Raw genomic sequence first — 20,218 nt, forward strand, 5'->3', positions numbered from 1 at the left:
TGAACACTGAAATGCTCAAACAGCTATTCAGTCATGCATCCTTGCTTTTCTCTCCATAGCGCTGCAAATTTCTTCTTTTCCCAGCACACAGCTAATTTGATCATGAATATAGCAAGTAGATCCATTCCCATGAGACTTGGAAAAGCTCTGAAAATGGCCAGTCATAAATATCTGACCTGTTAGTTACAGTCAGAGAGATGTGTAGTACAAAACCAGACCCTTCGGTCCAACTTGTCCATGCCGACGAGATACCCTAACCTAATCTAGTCCCATTTGCCAGCACTTAGCCCATATCTCTCTAAACCCTTCCCATCCAGACGCCTTTTAAATGCTGTAATTGTACCAGCCTCCACCACATCCTGTGGTAGATCATTTCATACATGCATCACACTCTGTGTGAAAACATTGCCCCTTAGGTGCCTTTTAAACTTTCCTCTCTCACTTTAAACCTAAGCTCTTTAATTTTGAACTCCCCCACTCCAGGAAATGCACTTGATACCAAAACCGGACATGTGCAGGTATCCCAAAGGGTACGCAGGCTGGAAGAGGTGAGAGAAAAGGAAAGGGGAGAAAGTACGTGTGAGAGAGAGAGAGAGAGAGAAAGAGAGAGAGAAGCATCTCTGTCCACCGTAGGATGTTAGAACAGGTAAAGGAAACTTGGAAGCAGCTCTCATTCAATGTAGGACTGAGAATTGCTGCCATAATAACCTTGAAGGTGCTGTAGACCCCTTGTCTATTGACCCTATCCATGCCCCTCATGATTTTGTAAACCTCTATAAGGTCACCCTTCAGCCTCTGATGCTCCAAGGAAAACAGCCACAGTCTGTTCAGCCTCTCCCTGTAACTCAAATCCTCCAACCCTGGCAACATTCTTGTAAATCTTTTCTGAACCCTTTCAGGTTTCACAACACCCTTCCAATAGGAAGGAGACCAGAATTATTCTTGGAACCAAAGAGACTAAACTCTCAGTTTTGGTTCAGGACACTGGGGCACTCAATGCTTTTGAACAACCCAGGGAGGCAAAATCTTTGCTTAAATTAAGGTGAAGCATACACAGATTTTGGCAGTGCAAGGGGGCATTCATTAGAACACATATAAAGAGAGACCATTGAACCAACCAATGGTGTCAGATCAGGAGCGATACACTGGCAATGTTTCATTTTGTGAATAACTTGTAAACTAAGTAAAGATTAATTTCTGGTCTCCTTCAGCAACTGCCTTACAGCAAGCAAAAAAACACAAGGAACTGTAGAAGGAGGAAATCAGAAACAAAAATAGAAATTGCTCGAAAAACTCAACAGGCCTAGCAGCATTGTGAGAGAAAGCAGAGTTAACATTTTGGGTCCAGCAACCCTTCTTCAGAATTCATTATAGCTAAGAAAAGTTTGGTACATATACTGAAGATGTTGGGTGGGTCGGGGGATGCAACTAGTGAAAGGCAGGTGAGAGAGATCATTAGACATAGGAGCAGAAATTAGGTCATTCATCCCCTCAAGTCATTCAATCATGGCTGCTAAGTTTCTCAACTCCACTCTCCCACTTTCTCCCCATAATCCTTGAAACTCAAGAACCTATCTCAGTCTTAAATATACTCAATGACCTGGCCTCCACAGCCTTCTGTGACAATGAATTCCATAGATTCACCACTCTCTGGCTGAAGAAATTTCTCCTTATCTCCATTCTAAAAGGTTTCCCTTTATTCTAAGGCTGTGCCCTTAGATTGTAGTCTCTGCTATCATTGTAAACATGTTCCCGTTATGAAGATGTAGAGATGCTGTATCTTTAAGAGAGCTGAAAAGCTAGCAAGGCCTGTCTGCTACAGCACAAAGTGTTCTGAACAAGGTAACAATGTAACATTTGTTCAAAACAGCTAGTAGTAGTTGGGGTGCCATGAGACAAAAACAAATTCAAATTCAGCCAATCATTTTAAACTATGCCCCAAGATACCAAACTCCAATCAAATGTGAATATAGTATTTTGATAATATTAAAAGTAATGAAACGATCCAACTTTATCTCCACTCTCTGCTTTCTGCCAGACAGCCAAGCTTCTATCTATGCCAGCACCTTGCGACTAACATCATGGGCACTTACCTTACTTAGTAGCATCCTGTGAGGCACCTTGTCAAAAGCATTCTTGAAGTCTATGTAGATAACATCCATTGGCTCTCCTTGGTCTAATCTGCTTGTTACTTTTTCAAAGAATTCCAGCAGATTTGTCAAGCGTGACCTCCCCTTGATCAAACCATGCTGACGTTGCTTTTCCAGCGCCACACTTTCCAACCCTGATCTCTGGCATCTGCAGTCATCACTTTCGCCCAATATTCTAAGTAACCTCACAGCTCTCAAACTCAATCACCCTGCTAATTAAAGCCAACATACTGTATACCTTAACAACCCTATCAACTTGGATGGGAACTTTGAGGGATCTACAGACATGGACCCCAAAATCTTTCTGTTCCTCCACATTGCCACGACTCTTGCCTTTAAACTCTGTGTTCTGCATTCAAATTCAACTTTCCAAAGTGAATCACTTTACACTTTTCCATATTGAATTCCACCTGTCACTTAACAGTCCAGCTCTGCAGCCTGTCAATGTCCTGTTGCAACTGACAACAGCCTTCCACACTATCCACAATTCCACCGATCTTGGTGACATCGGCAAACTTACTAACCTCCTCTGCCATTTCCTCATTCAAATTATTTATAAAAATCATAAAGAGCAGAGGTCCCAGAACCAATCCCTGCATAACACCGAGCTCAAAGCTGAATATTTTCCATCTAATACCACCCTCTGTCTTCTATGCGCCAGCCAATTCTGTATCCAGACAGCCAAATTTCTCTGTATCCCATGCCTCTTTACTTTCTGAACAAGCCTACCATGGAGAACTTTATCAAACGCCTTGCTAAAATTTATGTATGCCACACCCACTGTTCTCTCTTCATCAACGTGTTTTGTCACATCCTCAAAAAATTCAAGGAGGCTTGTGAGGCAAGACCCGCCCCTCTCAAAACCATTTTAACTATCTCTAATCAAACTACGGTTTTCCAAATAATCAAAGATCCTGTCTCTCAGAATCTTCGCCCATAATTTGTCCATCACCAACAGAAGACTGACTGTTCTATAATTCCCAGGGTTATCCCTCGTCCCTTTCTTGAACAAGGGAATAACATTTGCCACCCTCCAATCAATTGGCACTACTCCAGTGGACAGTGAGGACACAAACGTCATTGTCAAAGGAGCAGCAATCTCTTCCCTTGCTTCCTGTAGTAACCTTGGGTATATTCCATCTAGCCCAGGGGACTTATCTATACTTATGTTTTTCAAATCTTTCAGCACACCTTCCTTCCTCACATCAAGCTATTTGAGCATATCAGCCTGTTTCACGCCATCATCACAAACGACAAGGTCCCTCTCACTAGTGAATACTGAAGCAAAGTATTCATTAAGGGTCACCCCTACCACCTCCAAATCCAGGTACAAGTTCCCTCAACTATCCCCCATCAGCTCTACTCTCACTCTGACCATCCTCTTGTTCCTCACATAGGTGTAGAATGCTGAAGGGTTTTCCTGAATCTGACCTGCTAAAGCTTATTCATGCCCCTTCTAGTTTTCCAAAGTCCATTCTTCAGTTCCTTCCTGGCTACGTTGTAACCCTCTAGAGCCCTGTCTGACCCTTGCCTCCTCAACCCTAAGTAAGCTTCCTACTTCTTCTTGACTAGATGTTCCACATCCCTTGTCACCCACGGTTCCTTCATCCCACTATCCCTTCCTTGCTTCAGTGGGACAAATCTGTCCAGCATTATGAGCAAGTGCGCCCGAAATATCTTCCACATTTCTGTTGTGCATTTTCCTGAGAACATCTGTTCCCAATTAGATGCCCCACTTCCTGCCTAATAGCATTGTAATTCCCGCTCCCCCAATTAAATACTTTACCATTCCATCTGTTTATAACCCTCTCCACGACTATAGATCACTTTCACAGAAATGCTCTCGCACCGAGAGAGCTGACACCTGGCCTGGCTCGTTGCCAACCACCAAGTCCAACATAGCCTCCCCTCTAATCGATATATGTCTTATCTACATGTTGAGTCAGGATTTCTTCCTGGACATACCTGACAAAAACTGCTCCAGCCAAACTAGTTGAACGAAGGAGGTTCCAATCAATATTAGGGAAGTTCAAGTCACCCATGACAACAATCCTGTTATTTCTGCCCCTTCCCAAAATCTGCCACTCAATCTGTTCCTCCGTGTCTCTGTTGCTATTGGGGGGGGGGGGGGGGGCAAAGTGACTGCTCCTTTCTTGTTTCTAGGTTCCACCCATACTGACTCTGTAGACAAACTCTCCTGAATGACATCAAAGGCTGTGATACTATCCCTGATTAGCAATGCCACCTCCCCAGCCTCTTTTACCTCACCACCTATTCCTTTTGAAACATCTAAACCCCGAACATCCAACAACCATTCCTGCCCCTGTGGTATCCAAGTCTCCATAAAGGCTACAACATCATAGTTCCAAGTAGTGATCCATGCCTTAAGATCATCACCTTCCTTCCTGAAACTTCTTGCATTAAAAGGGACACACTTCAACCCATCATACTGACTGCAACTTTGCTCTCTCAACTGTCTATCCCTCCTCACAGACTCTCTGCATGCTGTATCTGGCTGTTCACTTGCCACTCCATCTTCAGATCTATAGCTCCGGGTCCCAACCCCCACTTCCAAACCAGTTTAAACCCTCCCTAAGCACTCTAGCAAAGCTCCCGCCCAGGTGTTCCTCCGGTTCAGCTGCAACCCGTCCTCCTTGTTTCGGTCACACCATCCCCAAAAGGTGTAATCCACATATCTGAAGCCCTCCCTCTTACACCAGACCTGCTTAATCTTATTGACCCTTGTGGCTCAGGTAGCAATCCAGAGATTATCATCTTTTTTGGTTCTGCTGTTTAATTTAGTTTCTAACTGTTCATGCTCCTTTAGCAGAACCTCTGCCACAGTTTTATCTATGTTGTTGGTACCTACGTGGACCACGACCACTGGATCTTTACCTTCCCACTCCAAGTTCCTCTGCAGCCCAGGTACAACATCCCAAACACCAGGCAGGCAACACAACCTTCAGGACTCTCGGTCCTGGTCGCAGAGAGCAGTATCTATACCTCTAACTATATTATCCCCAATTACAACAGCATTTCTCTTCTGTTTCCCCCATTTAAATGGCTCCCTGCGCCATGACGCTGTGGTGAGTCAGCTCATCCTCCCTGCAGTCCCAAAGCCTGTCCACACACGGAGTAAAACTCCTGAACCTGTTGGACAAGGACATGGGCTGAGGCTCCTACAACTCTACCTCCTGGATTTCCCTACCTGCCTCACTCACAGCCACACCCTCCTGTCCCTGAGCACCCGCTGAATTTGAGTTAGATAGTCTAAGGGGTGTGATTGTCTCCTGGAACACAGCATCTAGGTAACTCTCCCCCTCTTTGATGTGTAACAATGCTTGAAGCTCAGTCTCCACCTCATTGATTCTGAGCCAGAGTTCTTCCAGCAACCAACATTTACTACAGAAATGGTCAGTGGGAACCACATGGGGTCTACCAGCTCCTACATCATGCAGAAACAACACATCACCTGACTGTCCGTCCTTATTTTATTGCATTAGTTTTGAACTTATTAAAAAATTTTAACTGTTTTTGTATCTCTGCTCATGCAACTTGTAACCAATAAATAAGTTACAACCAATAAACTAACAAGGCTCATTTTGACACAGATTCAAATGTAGCAGACCCCTTAATAGCCAACTGCATGGAGCCCAGAGAAAAAGAAAACAAAAGAATGGGTTAAAGCCAACATAGGAGACTGAATAGCTGCTAATGAGGATTATTAGTGGTTAACAATGGATTGTTCATGGGTGCAGCTCATATACAGGCTTGAGCATCTTCTCCCATGGTGAAAGTGAGGGCTGCAGATGCTAGAGATTAGAGTTGGGAGTGTGGTGCTGGAAAAGCCCAGCAGGTCAGACAGCATCTGAAGAGCAGGAGAATCGACGTTTTGGGCAAAAGCCCTTCTGCCTGACCTACTGTGCTTTTCCACACTGCACTCTCAACACTTTCTCCCGTGTCCTTACCACAACCCCCACACATCAGGCCTTGTTATCACATAGGCTGCAAGCACAAACAACCCACTGTCAGGCACTAATGGTCTCCATTAGCAACTATTCATTCTCCCAGTCTGCCCTGCTATCCTCTCCTTTGTCTGTTCAACTATTTTTCTCTCTCTTTGTGCTCCATCTACAGTTATCATTTATTCTTCATTATCCCTCCCCACACCCATTTTTAGCTCATACACCATCCTTTTCCTCGCTATGAATCAGTGCTGAAGAACAGTCACAGGATCTGAAACTCGTTTGGTCTCCACGGATGCTGTCAGACCTCCTGAGCTTTTCCAGCAATTTCTGATTCTGTGTCTATTAGCCAAGTTTTTTGTACTTTGGAGGTCATTGTCTCGAAAAATTTATTTTTCAGAGTAGGGCAGCTATGCTTCACTCTTTATTCCTTGTTCACGTTGTCAGGATTCAAACACGTGATGATAACATTTCTGCCACAGAACTAACATCATCAGTCTCTATTCAGACCTAAACTATTCACAACCCACACCTCTGCTTCAACAGCCTTAAAACTAGGCTAACGAGTGCAAGGAATTAGGCAAATGAGAGAATATTAAAAGGAAGGAATCAAGCAAATAATGGATTGTCTGGCATGCAATAGACAATTTTGGAATACAATATTGATAATGCCAAGTACTAACATTGTGATTTAAAACTTTGAGTTGTCACAATGAAAATCAAGACAAGCCAATTACAGTCCAACAATTTACAAACATTAAACAGCTATTCTATTCATTCTTCAGTCGCAATGTACCTCCCCCTAATGGCCTTCCTTCTTACAATTTGAGGCTTCCATTATGGCAGTCATCACTGGAATCTTTCCATGGAAGTTGTCAACACCTTTCCAACTGAGGGAATCTAATTGATCAGACTACAGCAGCAAAGTGGGCATTTAGCATAGTGCCAGGATCGGAGTTATATCGCTTGATGTCAGAGGATTGATGCCTCAAACTTACTGTCATTTAATGCATCTTTGTAACTCTGAAATCACACCACATGATTAAATATTTCAGAAGAGAGAGCAAAGTGAACATAATCTCCATAGGAAACAAGGCTGGGGAAATACTGACAAGGAACCAGGAAGTGGCAGAGGAGTTGAATAAATACTTTGCATCAGTCTTCATAGTAGAAGGCAGTAATAGCATTCCAAAAATACAAAAATAATCAATGGATAAAAGGGGAGAAGAAATAAATGCAATAACTATCGCTACAGAAAAGGTTGTAGACATGTACAGCACCGAAATAGACCCTTTGGTCCAAATCACTCATGCTGACCAGATATCCTAAATTAAAGAAAGAAAGGAAATTAATAGGGCTGCTAAAGGCCATTAACTTCCCTGGACCAGAGAGGTTACAATTTAGGATTCTGAAGGAAGTAGCTACAGGCAGGTCAATGCAACGGTAGTAATTTTTCATCAATCCTGAGATTGTGGAGAAGTCTCAGATGATTGGAATCGTGTCAAAGTATTCAGACACAGCTAAACTAGAAAGTTCTGAATGCCTTAACCTTTTGAAATTTTTTCGTGAAATAAATGATTATCGGATTCAGATAAAGCAAAAGGAGAATAAGTTTCCCTTAAAAAGGAATTATACTAGAAAGTATAGGAATTTTGTCATAATGGAGAAACTTGACAGTCCACAAATATAAAACTAGCTCAGTTTTTCGGGACCAGTTATGGGTTTGGCAGTATGGTGTCTTAAAAAGACAGTGACAGCTCAATCAGCAAGCTGTAACTTATTCATTTTTATATCGCAAAACGTTCTGTCCAAGAGTAGAAATTCTTATTAACTGAATTGATTTCTATTGCTTGCAATGTGGGGTAACTGAACAACGTACAATGAAGAGGTGTAGTGTTACTCAAAAACTTCTGGAGTTCTGCATTATTCTGCAACACATGGATTCCAGTGGTTTCTGTTTATTACAGTCAAGTAATGACATGAATGCTGGCAGTAATTTCCACTGCACATTCTGGGCCAGGATGAACTAATTAATGCAATTCTAAGCTAAGTGTATAAATTGAGAGATCCGATACGTGTACCTGTACATTTTCATAAGTAGCTGAACACAAAATTACATTTTTATTTGTTAGTTCTAATTTTTAAAAATCCAAACATTGTAACCAGCACTACCTGGAAAATACACGTCTATAAAACTGAAGTCACTGAATACCTGAGGAATAACTTTTCAGACGCTGAGACATAATACTAAAGGAGGTAATAGCAATTGTTGGAGGCTCATAATTGAAGCCCCAGAATATCTCTACAGGAGCTGTGCAGGACAGCTATCTTCAGCTGCTTCCATCAACGACCTGTCTTCTGCTCCATATCAAACAAAATGGTGGACTGAGAACAGTGTGGATATTTCAGCTGCCCCTGAGTTGCAGGGTTTCTCATATAATCCTTTTGGTTCTTACATGTCAGAATCATTCAATTTTTAATTTGAATCTGTGTGAAACTTTTGCAATCCAAATAATTGCAGAAAAGCATAAATAAGTAGCATTTTTTTTTAAAATAGAGTTTGCGTAGGGGGGCACTGCCTCCATGTGTTTGCTAAGCATCAATCTGTAGAGAGATCTTTTTTCGCTTTCCCTGTTTTAACATTTGATATTTCTACATTTGGATAAGTTCATGAACAGGAAAGGTTTGGAGGGATATGGGCAAAGCGCAGGTCGATGGGACTTGTTTAGTTTGGAAACATGGCCAGTATGGACTAGTTGGACCAATGGGTATGTTTTCATGCTGTATGACTCTATGACTCTAACCATTCACAAAGGGAAGGTGACAGAAGAACAGAGATAACTGTAGGCCTATTAATTTAACATTTAGTATTGGGAAAATATTGGAGTCTACTGTCTAGGATGTAATAACAAAGCATTCCAAATATAATCAAGCAGAGTCAGCATGGCTTCATCAAGTGAAAATTATACCTGATAAATTAATAGGTCTTTGAGAAAGTAACAAGTAGGCTAGTAAAGGAGAAGCAATGGATGTTATGTATTTGGACATTCAGAAGGTGTTTGAGAAGGTACGTCACATTAGGCTACTTAACATAAGACTCCAGATGAAGGGCTTTTGCCCAAAATGTTGATTTTTCTGCTCCTCAGATGCTGCCTGACCGACTGTGCTTTTCCAACATCACTCTAATGTTGACTCTCATCTCCAACTTCTGCAGTACTCACTTTCGCCTACTTTATATAAGAGTCCATAGTATTGAAGGTAGTATAATAGCATTGGTATAAAATTGACTAACAAATAGAAGACAGAATTGGGATACAGGTATTTTCAGGATGGCTACCTGCAACTAAATGTGTACCACAGGGATTAGGGTTAGGGCCACAATTATTTACACTATACGTAAATAAGTTGGACGAGAGAAGTGAATGCACTATTATAATGGAGATATCATAAATATAGGTGGGAAGCCAAGCGGTAAGGATAGCAGAGTCTGCAGAGATATATTGTCAGGTTAGGCAAGTGGGCAAAAAGCTGGCAGAAAAAACATAATCTGAGAAAATGTAAGGTTAATTTGGCAGGTCAAATAGAGGAAATACTGCAGAAAGCCGTGGAAAGAGGGATTTGGAATCCTTATGCATATATCACAAAAAGTTAGTATGTAAGTTCAGCAACTAATCAGGAAGGCAAATGGAATGTTAAATTTTTTTTATATACAGGTAGACAACCCTTTATCCAAAATCCCGAAATCCGAAAAGCTCCAAAATCCAAAGCTTTTTTTGTGAAGTTTTTATCTCATTAACAAGGTCATTTGGCGTGCAAACCGTTAGCCCAACTCCACACCCACTCGACACAAGTCACTCACATGCAACGTGGGGGAGGTGTGGCCCAGCACTGGCAGGCCTCAATTCTGTCTTAGAGCCCGTAGTACTCACACTGAGTCTGCTGTTCGGTAAGACTTCTTACAAAATTTCACTGATGAGCTGTCACTTATTCTGAAATTCGAAAAATTCCGAATTCCGAAAACCAGCTGGTCCCAAGCGTTTCGGATAAAGGATTGTGTACCTGTACCATTCCCTTTGAAATACAGGGAAGTGTTGCTAAAAATATGCAAGACACTAGTCAGACCACACCGAGAATACTGTGAACAGTTTTAATCACCTTGTATAAGGAAAGCAATACTGGTATTGGAGGCAGTCCAGAGAAGGTTCACTAGTTTGACTCCAGGTATGGAAGGATTTTTTTTTAATGAGGGGAGGTTGAGTAGTTTGTGCCTTTATAAATTGTAGTTTCAACAAATGAAACATGACCTTATTGAAAGACACAAAAGTTTTAGAGGATTTGACAGACTGGATGGTGAAAGGTTGCTTCCCCTTGTGAAGAGTCTAGAACCAGAGGACATAATTTCAGAAAAAGAAGTCAGCCAATTACAAGGGATGAGCGGATGATTTTCTCTCAGCAGGTAGTGAATCTATGGAATCCTTTACCACAAAGAGCTGTAGTGCCTGAGTTGTGTACTCTTATGTTCAAAGCTAAGTCAGACAGATTTTTAATCAGTAAGGGAGTCAAGAGGTACAGGAGTTAAAGGCAGGAAAGCGGAGTTGAGAATCCTCAGATTAACGATGAATAAATTGAATTTATTCGGCTCAATGGGCTGTATGTCCTACGTCTGCTCTGACATTTTATGTGAATGTCAATGCAATTGCCTTTCAGAGAAGTGCCACCATTTGATAAGGTGAGGCAGTGCACCAGAGAAAGGTATCTTTTGTTTCTTTCTTAAAACCCGTACCTGTTTCAACTTCATGTAGAAAGCTTCCGAGAAGGTTTTTCTGCTGAAGTACCAGAATCTCTCATTGGTTGGATACACACGGACCACTGTTTCCAACTGAAACCGGACTGGCTCTACCACCTCAGTAATTACTAAGTCGACAGCTACAGTCATGTAGACCCTTTTATCTGTGAGTAAAATAACCAATCTGAAATTAGTCAGTTGGTGCTGCCTTTGCATAAAATACAAGCGATCATGTAGTTTGCAGCTTTACTAAGCATAAATTCCAAAGAAATTGCAAAGTTCAAGTTTTGTGTCAGAGTTCTGACAAAGGGGCCAAGACTTTAAACATTAGGTAAATATGCTTTGCTGTCCACTGAGGTTGCTAGACCTGCTCTGTTTCCCCAACATTTATTTGGATTTAATTGAAATTTCCAGCAACTGCAATATTTTTCTTTTGCTGAAGTACCTACCAATTTCAGTTTTGACATTTCTAATAGACCCGCTAACATCTGCTTCTTGGGCAAGTTTGTCATATCCTCTGATGAAAACGTGCTTTCTGATATCATCCCTGCACAGCCTAGATCCAAATTCTAAAGCTGTGCCTGACTGTTCTGGACTCTTGCACCAGAGGCAATACTATCTACCCACTTAAAAACCTTAATTAGGACAAACCTTAATCCTTAAACTCAAAGGCATACAGGTTGGTGTATCGACATTGCCAGTCCATGTAAAGTCAAGACATCTTTCCTCCAGAAGTGCCCAGAACACAGCGCAAAATTCAAAATGGAACTTAACCAGGACTCTACGCAACTGTACCACAACCCCCTTTTCAACCCAATTAAGGTAAACAATAACACTACGTTGGTCCTTTCCATCATACTCTGGACTAGTCCGCAAGCCCGAGCCTCGTGATCCCAACCTCTCTGCTTTTCCACAGATTGTTGTCAACATGCAGTTATACTTTCCAGCTTTATTACGCAGCATTTACCGGCCTTGAACGGATTTAGTTAATAATCCATCCAAAGCTCAAGCTTCTTTCACAAGCTACTATGACACACCAATGTGGGAAACAATTCAACTTAGAATGTTTTTCCCATCACAGTTTTTCCTTACTTCTGATCTCCAACTGTGTCCAGACCGTCCATAACTCAGGTTTCCTCTTTCCTTTGGTCCGAGAATACCCTATTTCCACTCAGTCTCTTTTACTCTGTCATCAACATACAGCCCATTACGACCTCTCCTCCACTTTGTGCTTCCTTCAGTTCCAGAGAAATCCCATCCAAGCACCACCTCCTCTTCAGTCAGTAAGGAAATGTCACACTCACAAAGCCCCTTCCTCAATCACTGATTGCCCATTTCGGTTGGTAGATTAAACAAGTAGTTTTGAACTGAAAAATACCTTTAGGAGTCTCCTCATTTAGAGCCTGAAATGCAGGACCACTAGGGTTCCATATTCCTATGATTACATAGGACTTGCCATCAACACTCTTTCCCATGGATTCCTGAGTAAAAACAGAAAAAACAAAATGAGCAGCCAGAAAGGAGGTAGATACTTTGTCAAGTCCCAGAAAATAAGTTCCTCAAAACAGCATCAGGCCTTTGAAGTTTTACACAGATACACCATGATTCAAGGAGCTAGACTCGAGGGTGTGATGTCACCAAATCACTACCATCATGCATTTCCAGCAAGACTTTCTTATTCTTGTACTCCAGACCCCTTCGAATAATGCCAGCCTGTCATTTCCCTTCCAAAATACTTGCTGTACCTGCAGTGCCAACCTGCATTCATTGTACAATCATTATGATTCCAGATAATGGTGCAAGCTGTCAGGTGAGAACCCAGAATGAAACTTGGACTGAGAGATCACTTTTTTAAAAATTGTTAATGTGCCGGTCAGTCACCAATACATAGTCATACAAGTGACATTTGTGTCAGACATACAATATTTGTTTAACGTCTCTGCAGTTTAGGTCAGAATATAAGCTCTTGTTTTGTAAATAGGAGGATTTCACTGGCTGGAGGTCTGGAAGGTCTCAATCCCTGTGAGGTGGTGTGACAGCCCCTGTCCTTTGACAGGGGCTTACATCCACACAGTTGGTGTTTATTTATGCTGACGTCATCCAGAGCTGTCGTCCTGTCTGTTTTCGGTCATGATTCATCCTGTCTTCTACTGTGGTGCTGATTTAGTTACAAATATAGGAAACACAACAACTTCCTGAGAACATCCCAAAGCACTTCACAGCTACTGTTGCTTTTTTAAAAAAATGCAGTCTCTACTGAAATGTAGAGAATGTGCTGTCAAACCACATGCAGCAGGATTGCACAGGTAACATGATATAGAAGAGATAATGTGTCTTTAGTGATGGTTTGAAGGACAAGCATTAGCTAGGACATAGGGGAGAACCCTCCAGCTCTAAACAATGACAATTTAAACCTTTTAAATTCACTTGAGGGAGCTGACGAGAAATCAGCTTAACAAGTCATTAGAAAGACAGCACTTCTGACAGTATTGCATTCCCTCAATGCTTTGCTGTAAAGCTGGTCTAGATTAGATAATGTGTTTGAGCCTCTGTAGTGGGGCATGAGCCCAAACCTTCTAATTCAAAAGGCAGGAATACTATCAGCTGTAGTGTTCACATCACCTTATTTCACAAGATATCATCGAACTCGAGGTGGTTGTGGCTTGGTGCTAATGTCACTGGACTATTAATCCAGAAATTAGATTAGAGTGGTGCTGGAAAAGCACAGCAGGTCAGGCAGCATCTGAGGAGGGTTTCCAGTATCTGCAGTCCTCACTTTTGCCTATTAATCCAGAAATACAAGTGAAGATTCTGAGGACAAGGGTTTAATATCCACCAGAGCAGACGGTGAAATTTGAATTGAATATAAATCTAGAATGAAATGCTAGCCTCATGACAGTCATGTGACTATTGTTAGTGGCCCCCTGGATTCATCTGGATCTTTAATGCCCTCGAGGGAAGGAAAGCTGCCATCCTTACTGGTCTGACTCACGCATAGACCCACAGCAATGTGGCTGACATTTAACAGCTGGCATGTGCAATAACCGCTGGCCTAGCCAGCAACACCACCCATCCCCACCATAAACAAATTCAAAACAAAGGAGCTTATCGAGTTAGCGTGTCAGCCTTTCCCACCAACTGCAGAATCCTCCTTGACCTACGTCTGTTCAGCCATTTATCACAACTTCAAAGATAAAACTGTTTATCCCCCAAACTCACCATGTCAAGCAAATGCATGTCGCTGTTCCGCACATTTTTCCCTGGACTAAGGAGCATGCCAAAACATCTGCAAAAGGCAAAATACTACACATCAGTCAACACTTCACACACAGCGGGAAACATGAGGCCTAAACGCTTCACACTGTCAAATTGTATGACAAAATCTGTACCTACGCACAAGTGATGAAGAATATCGCCTACTTTCGGTCATAAGGTGTGTTTTTTTTTGTCACTTCAACAACTCAATCACAGCCACATCCCACTCTAATATCAGTTAACATTTTCATTCACAAGTTCAAACCATTGCTTGCATTATCAGCAAAATGTTGTGAAGCTGACAAATCAGAAACAGCTCAATTTCATATCCGACTACATTGATTACTGAGATTTCCTCTGACCAGGATGGCATCTAGTGGTGGAATTAAGTAATACAGAATTAAAGATTTACCTTCCATTATCCCATGATTAACATTAAACAGTTAATTGCCACTTTTCAGCCCAAGCCTGTCCAGATCTTATTGCATTTGATTATGGATTGCTTCAATATCTGAGTAGTCACAAATGGTGCTGAACATTATGCAATCATTGGCAAACATCCCCTCCTTATGACGAATTAATTATAGTTAGAAAATTGAACTACACAGTTTCTGTGCACAGGGGGCCCAGTCAAGTCCTAGAGCAGTTGTATATCTTTGTGGAGTGAGGCTTCAGGGCAAGTCTTGAGAGGTGCTCAGGAGAACCTCTGCACCAGTAATAGTTCAGTGCAGAGAAGGAATATTTGCTGTTTGACATGCATTTTGGGTATCCAATCTTTGGTTATCTGTTACCCATAATTTTCTAATGAATTATGCCATTTGGAATATCTCATATTTATGATCTCACAGTCTAATCCTTTTTTTCTGGCAACAATCTTTGTATGTTTGCTTGAGCAAGTTTTATTCATAATAAATTTGTTAGTTTTCACAGGAAACCTGGCTGACTTGTTTGTAATCTGAAACTAGCCACAGTTTAAAACTTGTGTAACTGGCCTAATTATCACCCTGATTATATATAAAATTTGTTAGGACCAGTGGAGGAGTGGGACAGGAACGGAATCTGTGCAGTCCTCAATCTCAGTTGTAATGATATACTATTATTCAGATTTTCTTAAATTAAACTGAGTGAAAGGATTAAATTATGAACAATTGTTTAGAATAAACTGGGATTTATTTAGTATGCAGGATTAAAGGGATTTTTGATCACATTGGTTAAATGACTCACAGATTTGATGAGGTTAAAAAAAGAGAAAACCCATATGCTCTCAAGGCCAGAACAAGGGGTTATAATCCAATGAGAGTTAAATCATTTAGGAGGAAAACATTTGCCTTTTTCAAATACCAGCAGCTGATCGTTCTTGAGGTGATAATTCAGAGACAGATTTTCCTCTTCACAGTCTGGATAATAATCAATCTTCTGACTTATGTTACACATAACGAAATGAAAGTGGGTCAGGTTGTAGAAGGGACCGGAAGTGTGATGTTTGGTGGGTGCAATCTGATCTTCTAGATTTACTATTTTTTAGACGATGGATTGAAAATGAGAAGATGTACACTGTTTTAAAAAGTGGGGAATGTACAAGGATTTGTTTGCAGCTTTGTGGAATCAAGGGAAACTAACGGATATATGTGGAGAGAGAGAGAGTCCAGACGGGCTCTCTTAGTGGGCAGCACGGTGGCACAGTGGTTAGCACTGCTGCCTCACAGCGCTAGATACCCGGGTTCAATTCCCGACTCAGGCGACTGACTGTGTGGAGTTTGCACGTTCTCCCCGTGTCTGCGTGGGTTTCCTCCGGGTGCTCCGGTTTCCTCCCACATCACAAAGATGTGCAGGGTCAGGTGAATTGGCCATATTAAATTGCCCGTAGTGTTAGGTAAGGGGTAAATGTAGGGGTATGGGTGGGTTTCGCTTCGGCGGGTCGGTGTGGACTTGTTGGGCCGAAGGGCCTGTTTCCACACTGTAATCTAATCTAATCTAATCTAATCAGACAAAGTGGAACAGTTTGTCATGGGTTCAGGAGAGTTCAGCATAGTAACGACCCTCTGAATGGTCAAAATGCTGTTTAACACAGAATGTGAGGGAGTGAAACAGAAAGGCAATCTCCAGAAGATGACTACCAATTTTTCTCTCTCCCTTTTCTGTTATATTGGCTTCTCCAATTTTGAATCAAAACAAATACAGAAACACTGCATTTGGCTACACAAAGAAACAATACTTAGATCCAAAGATGACAAAAAAAGACAATGGGTTCAGCCAAGCCACCACTGATCTACAGACTGATCACCACTGTGCAGGTAACATTGAGGTATCAGTAAAGAATCAAAAGGATAGTGAAACCAATCCATCTTATTTGAGATTTGAACTGGTGATGCAGAACTGCGCTGTCCTTTACTTTCCCCAACTTGTGATATTTTTGTGTGACGATAATTTATAAAAAGGGTTAAGTTTTTGAGATACAAAAATTAGAAATCCTGCTCTTTTACTGTTTTTGTTAAAGCTAGGGGTTATTCTTACCATTACTGAAGGAATCTGAGCGAGATCTGTATTTATCCTAGGTAAGTCTGGTTAAAATGAGATTTTTGATAATTTCATTAACTTTTAATGTTAGTGCTGACTCCAGGAAAAGTGGATTCAATTTCCAACGCACTATTCCAGTAAGGTGTGGCACAGATTACTGAAACAGCATTTCAACACACCACAACTGGCCCTGCCACATCTGAAAGGACTGCTGCATCTAATGACAGATAGTCAAGGGCAAAGTTTGCTGAAAAATCAGGATTTAGTCCACGTCAGGTGAGTACAAATAGTCTGTAAACAGAAGGAGCAGAGATCAAAATGATCATGCCATGGCAAACTCTTTACACACTGTGGGAATTCTTAATGTCCCTTCACAGTGATTACACAAGAAATGGTGGCACTCATTCAGCCTTTCTAACAATCCACCATTAATTGAGTTCTGCATCTGAATACCCTACACAACCCTTAGTTCCTTACCTTTCGATGCCACTGGCTATTAGAACAGGTCAATGTGATCCATCTTGGGTGTGGACGAAGGGAGTTAGCATGCCCTCTGCTTGTGTGTAACTAGCTTGTTTCCCACAGCTTAATAGCAAAGTAGGAAAAATATCTAAGTCTGTCCGTCTCAGGACACAGACTTTTTTAACTTCCGCATCACCTCCTCGTGGCAATGTGGAAAATGGGCCCCTCACAGCTCCCAGCGGAACCTCGAGGTGGTTTGGTCCCCAGGATGGCATCATATTAGATCACTAGCATGTGGACAGACCTTGACACTCTCAAAGCCAACTCCAAATATGAATGAATAGCCTCAGTGCCTGGAGGATATCTCCAGTGGATGGATTGACTGAAGGCTGAGGGATTAAAACTCTGACAACGAAATCTGAAATGGAGCCCAATGGCTGATTCATGTCTACATACGTCAGTTTTCCAGCAACTCCTACAACAAACCTGTTGCTAAACATGGTGTTTTGTGCTCTTTTCTCTCACCAGGAGAGACTAAGGGGTGGATCCCAGACATTTGGGGTTTCTATACATTTTGCTCAGACTTATGCCCTGAACCGGACATTACAGTTTCCCTGTAGAGCATTAACACAACAGAGGAGACAGAGTTGATTGCGATGGCACAAATCACCATCTTCCAAAAAGAAAGTTGACAACATAGGAAACATTTGGTTTCACAGAGCATGGTTGAAGAGAAGTGAATTGAATTGATATATTTCAGAGGAGACTAAAAAGGAACATGATGGAGAAGGTTCTCAAAGGTTATGACACTAAATTTAGATGAGAATGGATAGGTGGAACGTGAACTGGTTGGCCTGAATGGGAAACATTCCTCTCCCAAATTCAACAACCAAATCAGATTTAACTTCTATCTCAATTTTAAGATCTTGTACATTTACATGAAAGACAGCTGATGAAATTTTAAAAAGTGATTAATTGGATATGCAGTTCACTCAGTCATCCTGAGAATATGAGAAGGCACTGTAAAAATCAAAGTATTTTCTTTATCCCTCTCTCCTATGATCTACATTCACGTGGTGCAATCTTAGCCGACTTACCCTTAAACCACAATAATTTCTTCTGCTGCTACCTGATGTGCGATAAGTATAAAGAAGGCCATAAGAAAGGCAAGTACATATTCTAATAAAGCTAATGATTATAATTCAATTGAAAGATTAATTTAGGGGCAGTTCGTTGAAAAGTGTGTACTGGAAACAGCATTCTATTGAAAACTTTTACACAAACCTCTGAAAACAAAACGTAAACTAAGTTATAAATGTTATCTTGTGTGCCATATTGATTCATTGCAGAGCGAGTGTGAGTATAGTCATCTCAGAATACATTCCACACTCTCTAGGAACCCACCCCACCCCACCCCCAAAGTATATTTTTAACAAATCCATTTGGGAAAGAGCACTTAATTAGGTTAGTGAATAGCTTCAATTGAAGTTCTGAATAAATTTAATTTTAAACCCAGAGGGAAAGAATAATCAGCTTCAAAGAGGATTTCTCGACTGCATCTCATTTTGCCAGAGTGCTTTTAAATATTGAGATTACAGTTGTATTAATTCAGAGAGTAAATCAAATTGATTGTAGGAAATTCTTTATGTGGACTCTAAAGTACTGGAACAATCTCGCACTGGACAGCGCAAATAGGTAGTCCCAGTAACTGTTAGGATGGCATCCAGGAAACTTTCACACTCATACAACATTAAAGTCTATCACCAAAGAGGACTTAACAGGTAGCAGCTGATCTGGGTACAGGACACATGCAAGAGTGCACAGTATTCATATGACATGAACAGATATAGTTGAAGACCAATTGAAAGTGAAGACCCTAGGTGAAGCTTTCCTCCCGAATGCAGGGATATCGAGGGCAGCTGCAGTCCCATACCAAAGTCCATCAACTAAATACCAACTGAATCAACGACTCTGGTCGGCAAGCCTCAGCTGTAATGTCCTAACAAGCTAGGAAAATACATTCTGAAAATTTTGAACAGTTGGCACACTTGTAGCTCCATTCGTTAAAGCTGTAATTATGCTGCACAGGCCAGGCTCAAGTACATATGAAGTTCAATTCCAGAAGCTACTGGATCACCTGACCTCAACCAGACCAGCAATGTCGCAAATCACCATGTTGTGCAAGGGATATGAGGGGCTAGGAGGAAACATAATCATTCGCAGTTCACACAGCATGAGCTAACTCGTAACCTATACTGCAGCTGCAGATATTTGGGTGCCAGGAAGGATGGGTCAGTCAATTAGCCTGCTCATTTTTAGTCAGGCCATGCCCATGAAGAACAAACACATGGGCAGGAGAAGACTTCATACAATATCATCACATGTGAGACTGACAAAGGTTATAAAACCAGAGAAAGTCTGCCAACTTCCCGACAAAGTAGCTGATTTCAATCCATTTAAAGGCCTTATTTCAAAAAAGTAAGTTAATAAGCATACCGCTCAACAGCAAGTTCACAATTCGATGTTTGCTGCACAGTGATGATCAATTTCTTCTCTATTCCCTGTCGCAACTTAAAATACAGTTTCTCTCTGTCTTTCGGTACAGCACTGTGAAGAGAGTAGTAATTATTTTAGTTTCTTGCTTCGCTTGTCATAACAACACGAGTAAAGGTAATTTACCATAAGAGCAGAGATTGCAAGGTGTGCACATGCCATGAATGTTAGTTCACTCGTGAAACAACTGAAAGAGGTCACTTCAGAAAGGATCAAATCAACGTCCTCTCCCCTGCATCAGACACAAAGAGAATCACCAACATGTCATTTTTAACATTGAAAACAACAAATGCTGGAGATCACAGCAGGTCAGACAGTATCCATGGACAGGGAGCAATCTAACATTTCAAATCGAGATGACTCTTCATCAGAGCTAAGTGTGGAAGCGGCAGCTTTTATACTATAGTTGGGGGTGGGTGCAGAGTCCGGGAGTGGGGGGGGGGGGGAGAGGAAAGATGCTGATACTTCAGATGAAGTGATCTGATCGCTTAATCTGAACGATCAAAATCTTTTCTCCACTAGCACTCTAC

The 20,218-nt window shown here is 41.4% G+C and overlaps 1 protein-coding gene across 2 annotated transcripts in view; it reads right to left on the reverse strand.

Annotated features, from left to right (window-relative positions):
• Window positions 1-20,218, reverse strand: part of LOC122554081 (rab GTPase-activating protein 1-like) — a 496,968-nt gene that overhangs the window by 364,296 nt on the left and 112,454 nt on the right. For both annotated transcript variants that reach the window (XM_087990933.1, XM_087990934.1), the window contains exons 7-10: window positions 19,632-19,742; window positions 14,121-14,187; window positions 12,280-12,382; window positions 10,899-11,065 (exon numbers count right to left, since the gene is read on the reverse strand). In XM_087990933.1, coding sequence (XP_087847059.1) covers window positions 10,899-11,065; window positions 12,280-12,382; window positions 14,121-14,187; window positions 19,632-19,742 — 448 coding nt within the window. The remainder of the gene's footprint in view (window positions 1-10,898; window positions 11,066-12,279; window positions 12,383-14,120; window positions 14,188-19,631; window positions 19,743-20,218) is intronic.

This window comes from Chiloscyllium plagiosum, unplaced genomic scaffold (assembly GCF_037043375.1).
Source record: "Chiloscyllium plagiosum isolate Xiang-an unplaced genomic scaffold, Cpla_swu_hap1 HiC_scaffold_9, whole genome shotgun sequence".
In the NCBI taxonomy this organism is placed as follows: domain Eukaryota; kingdom Metazoa; phylum Chordata; class Chondrichthyes; order Orectolobiformes; family Hemiscylliidae; genus Chiloscyllium; species Chiloscyllium plagiosum.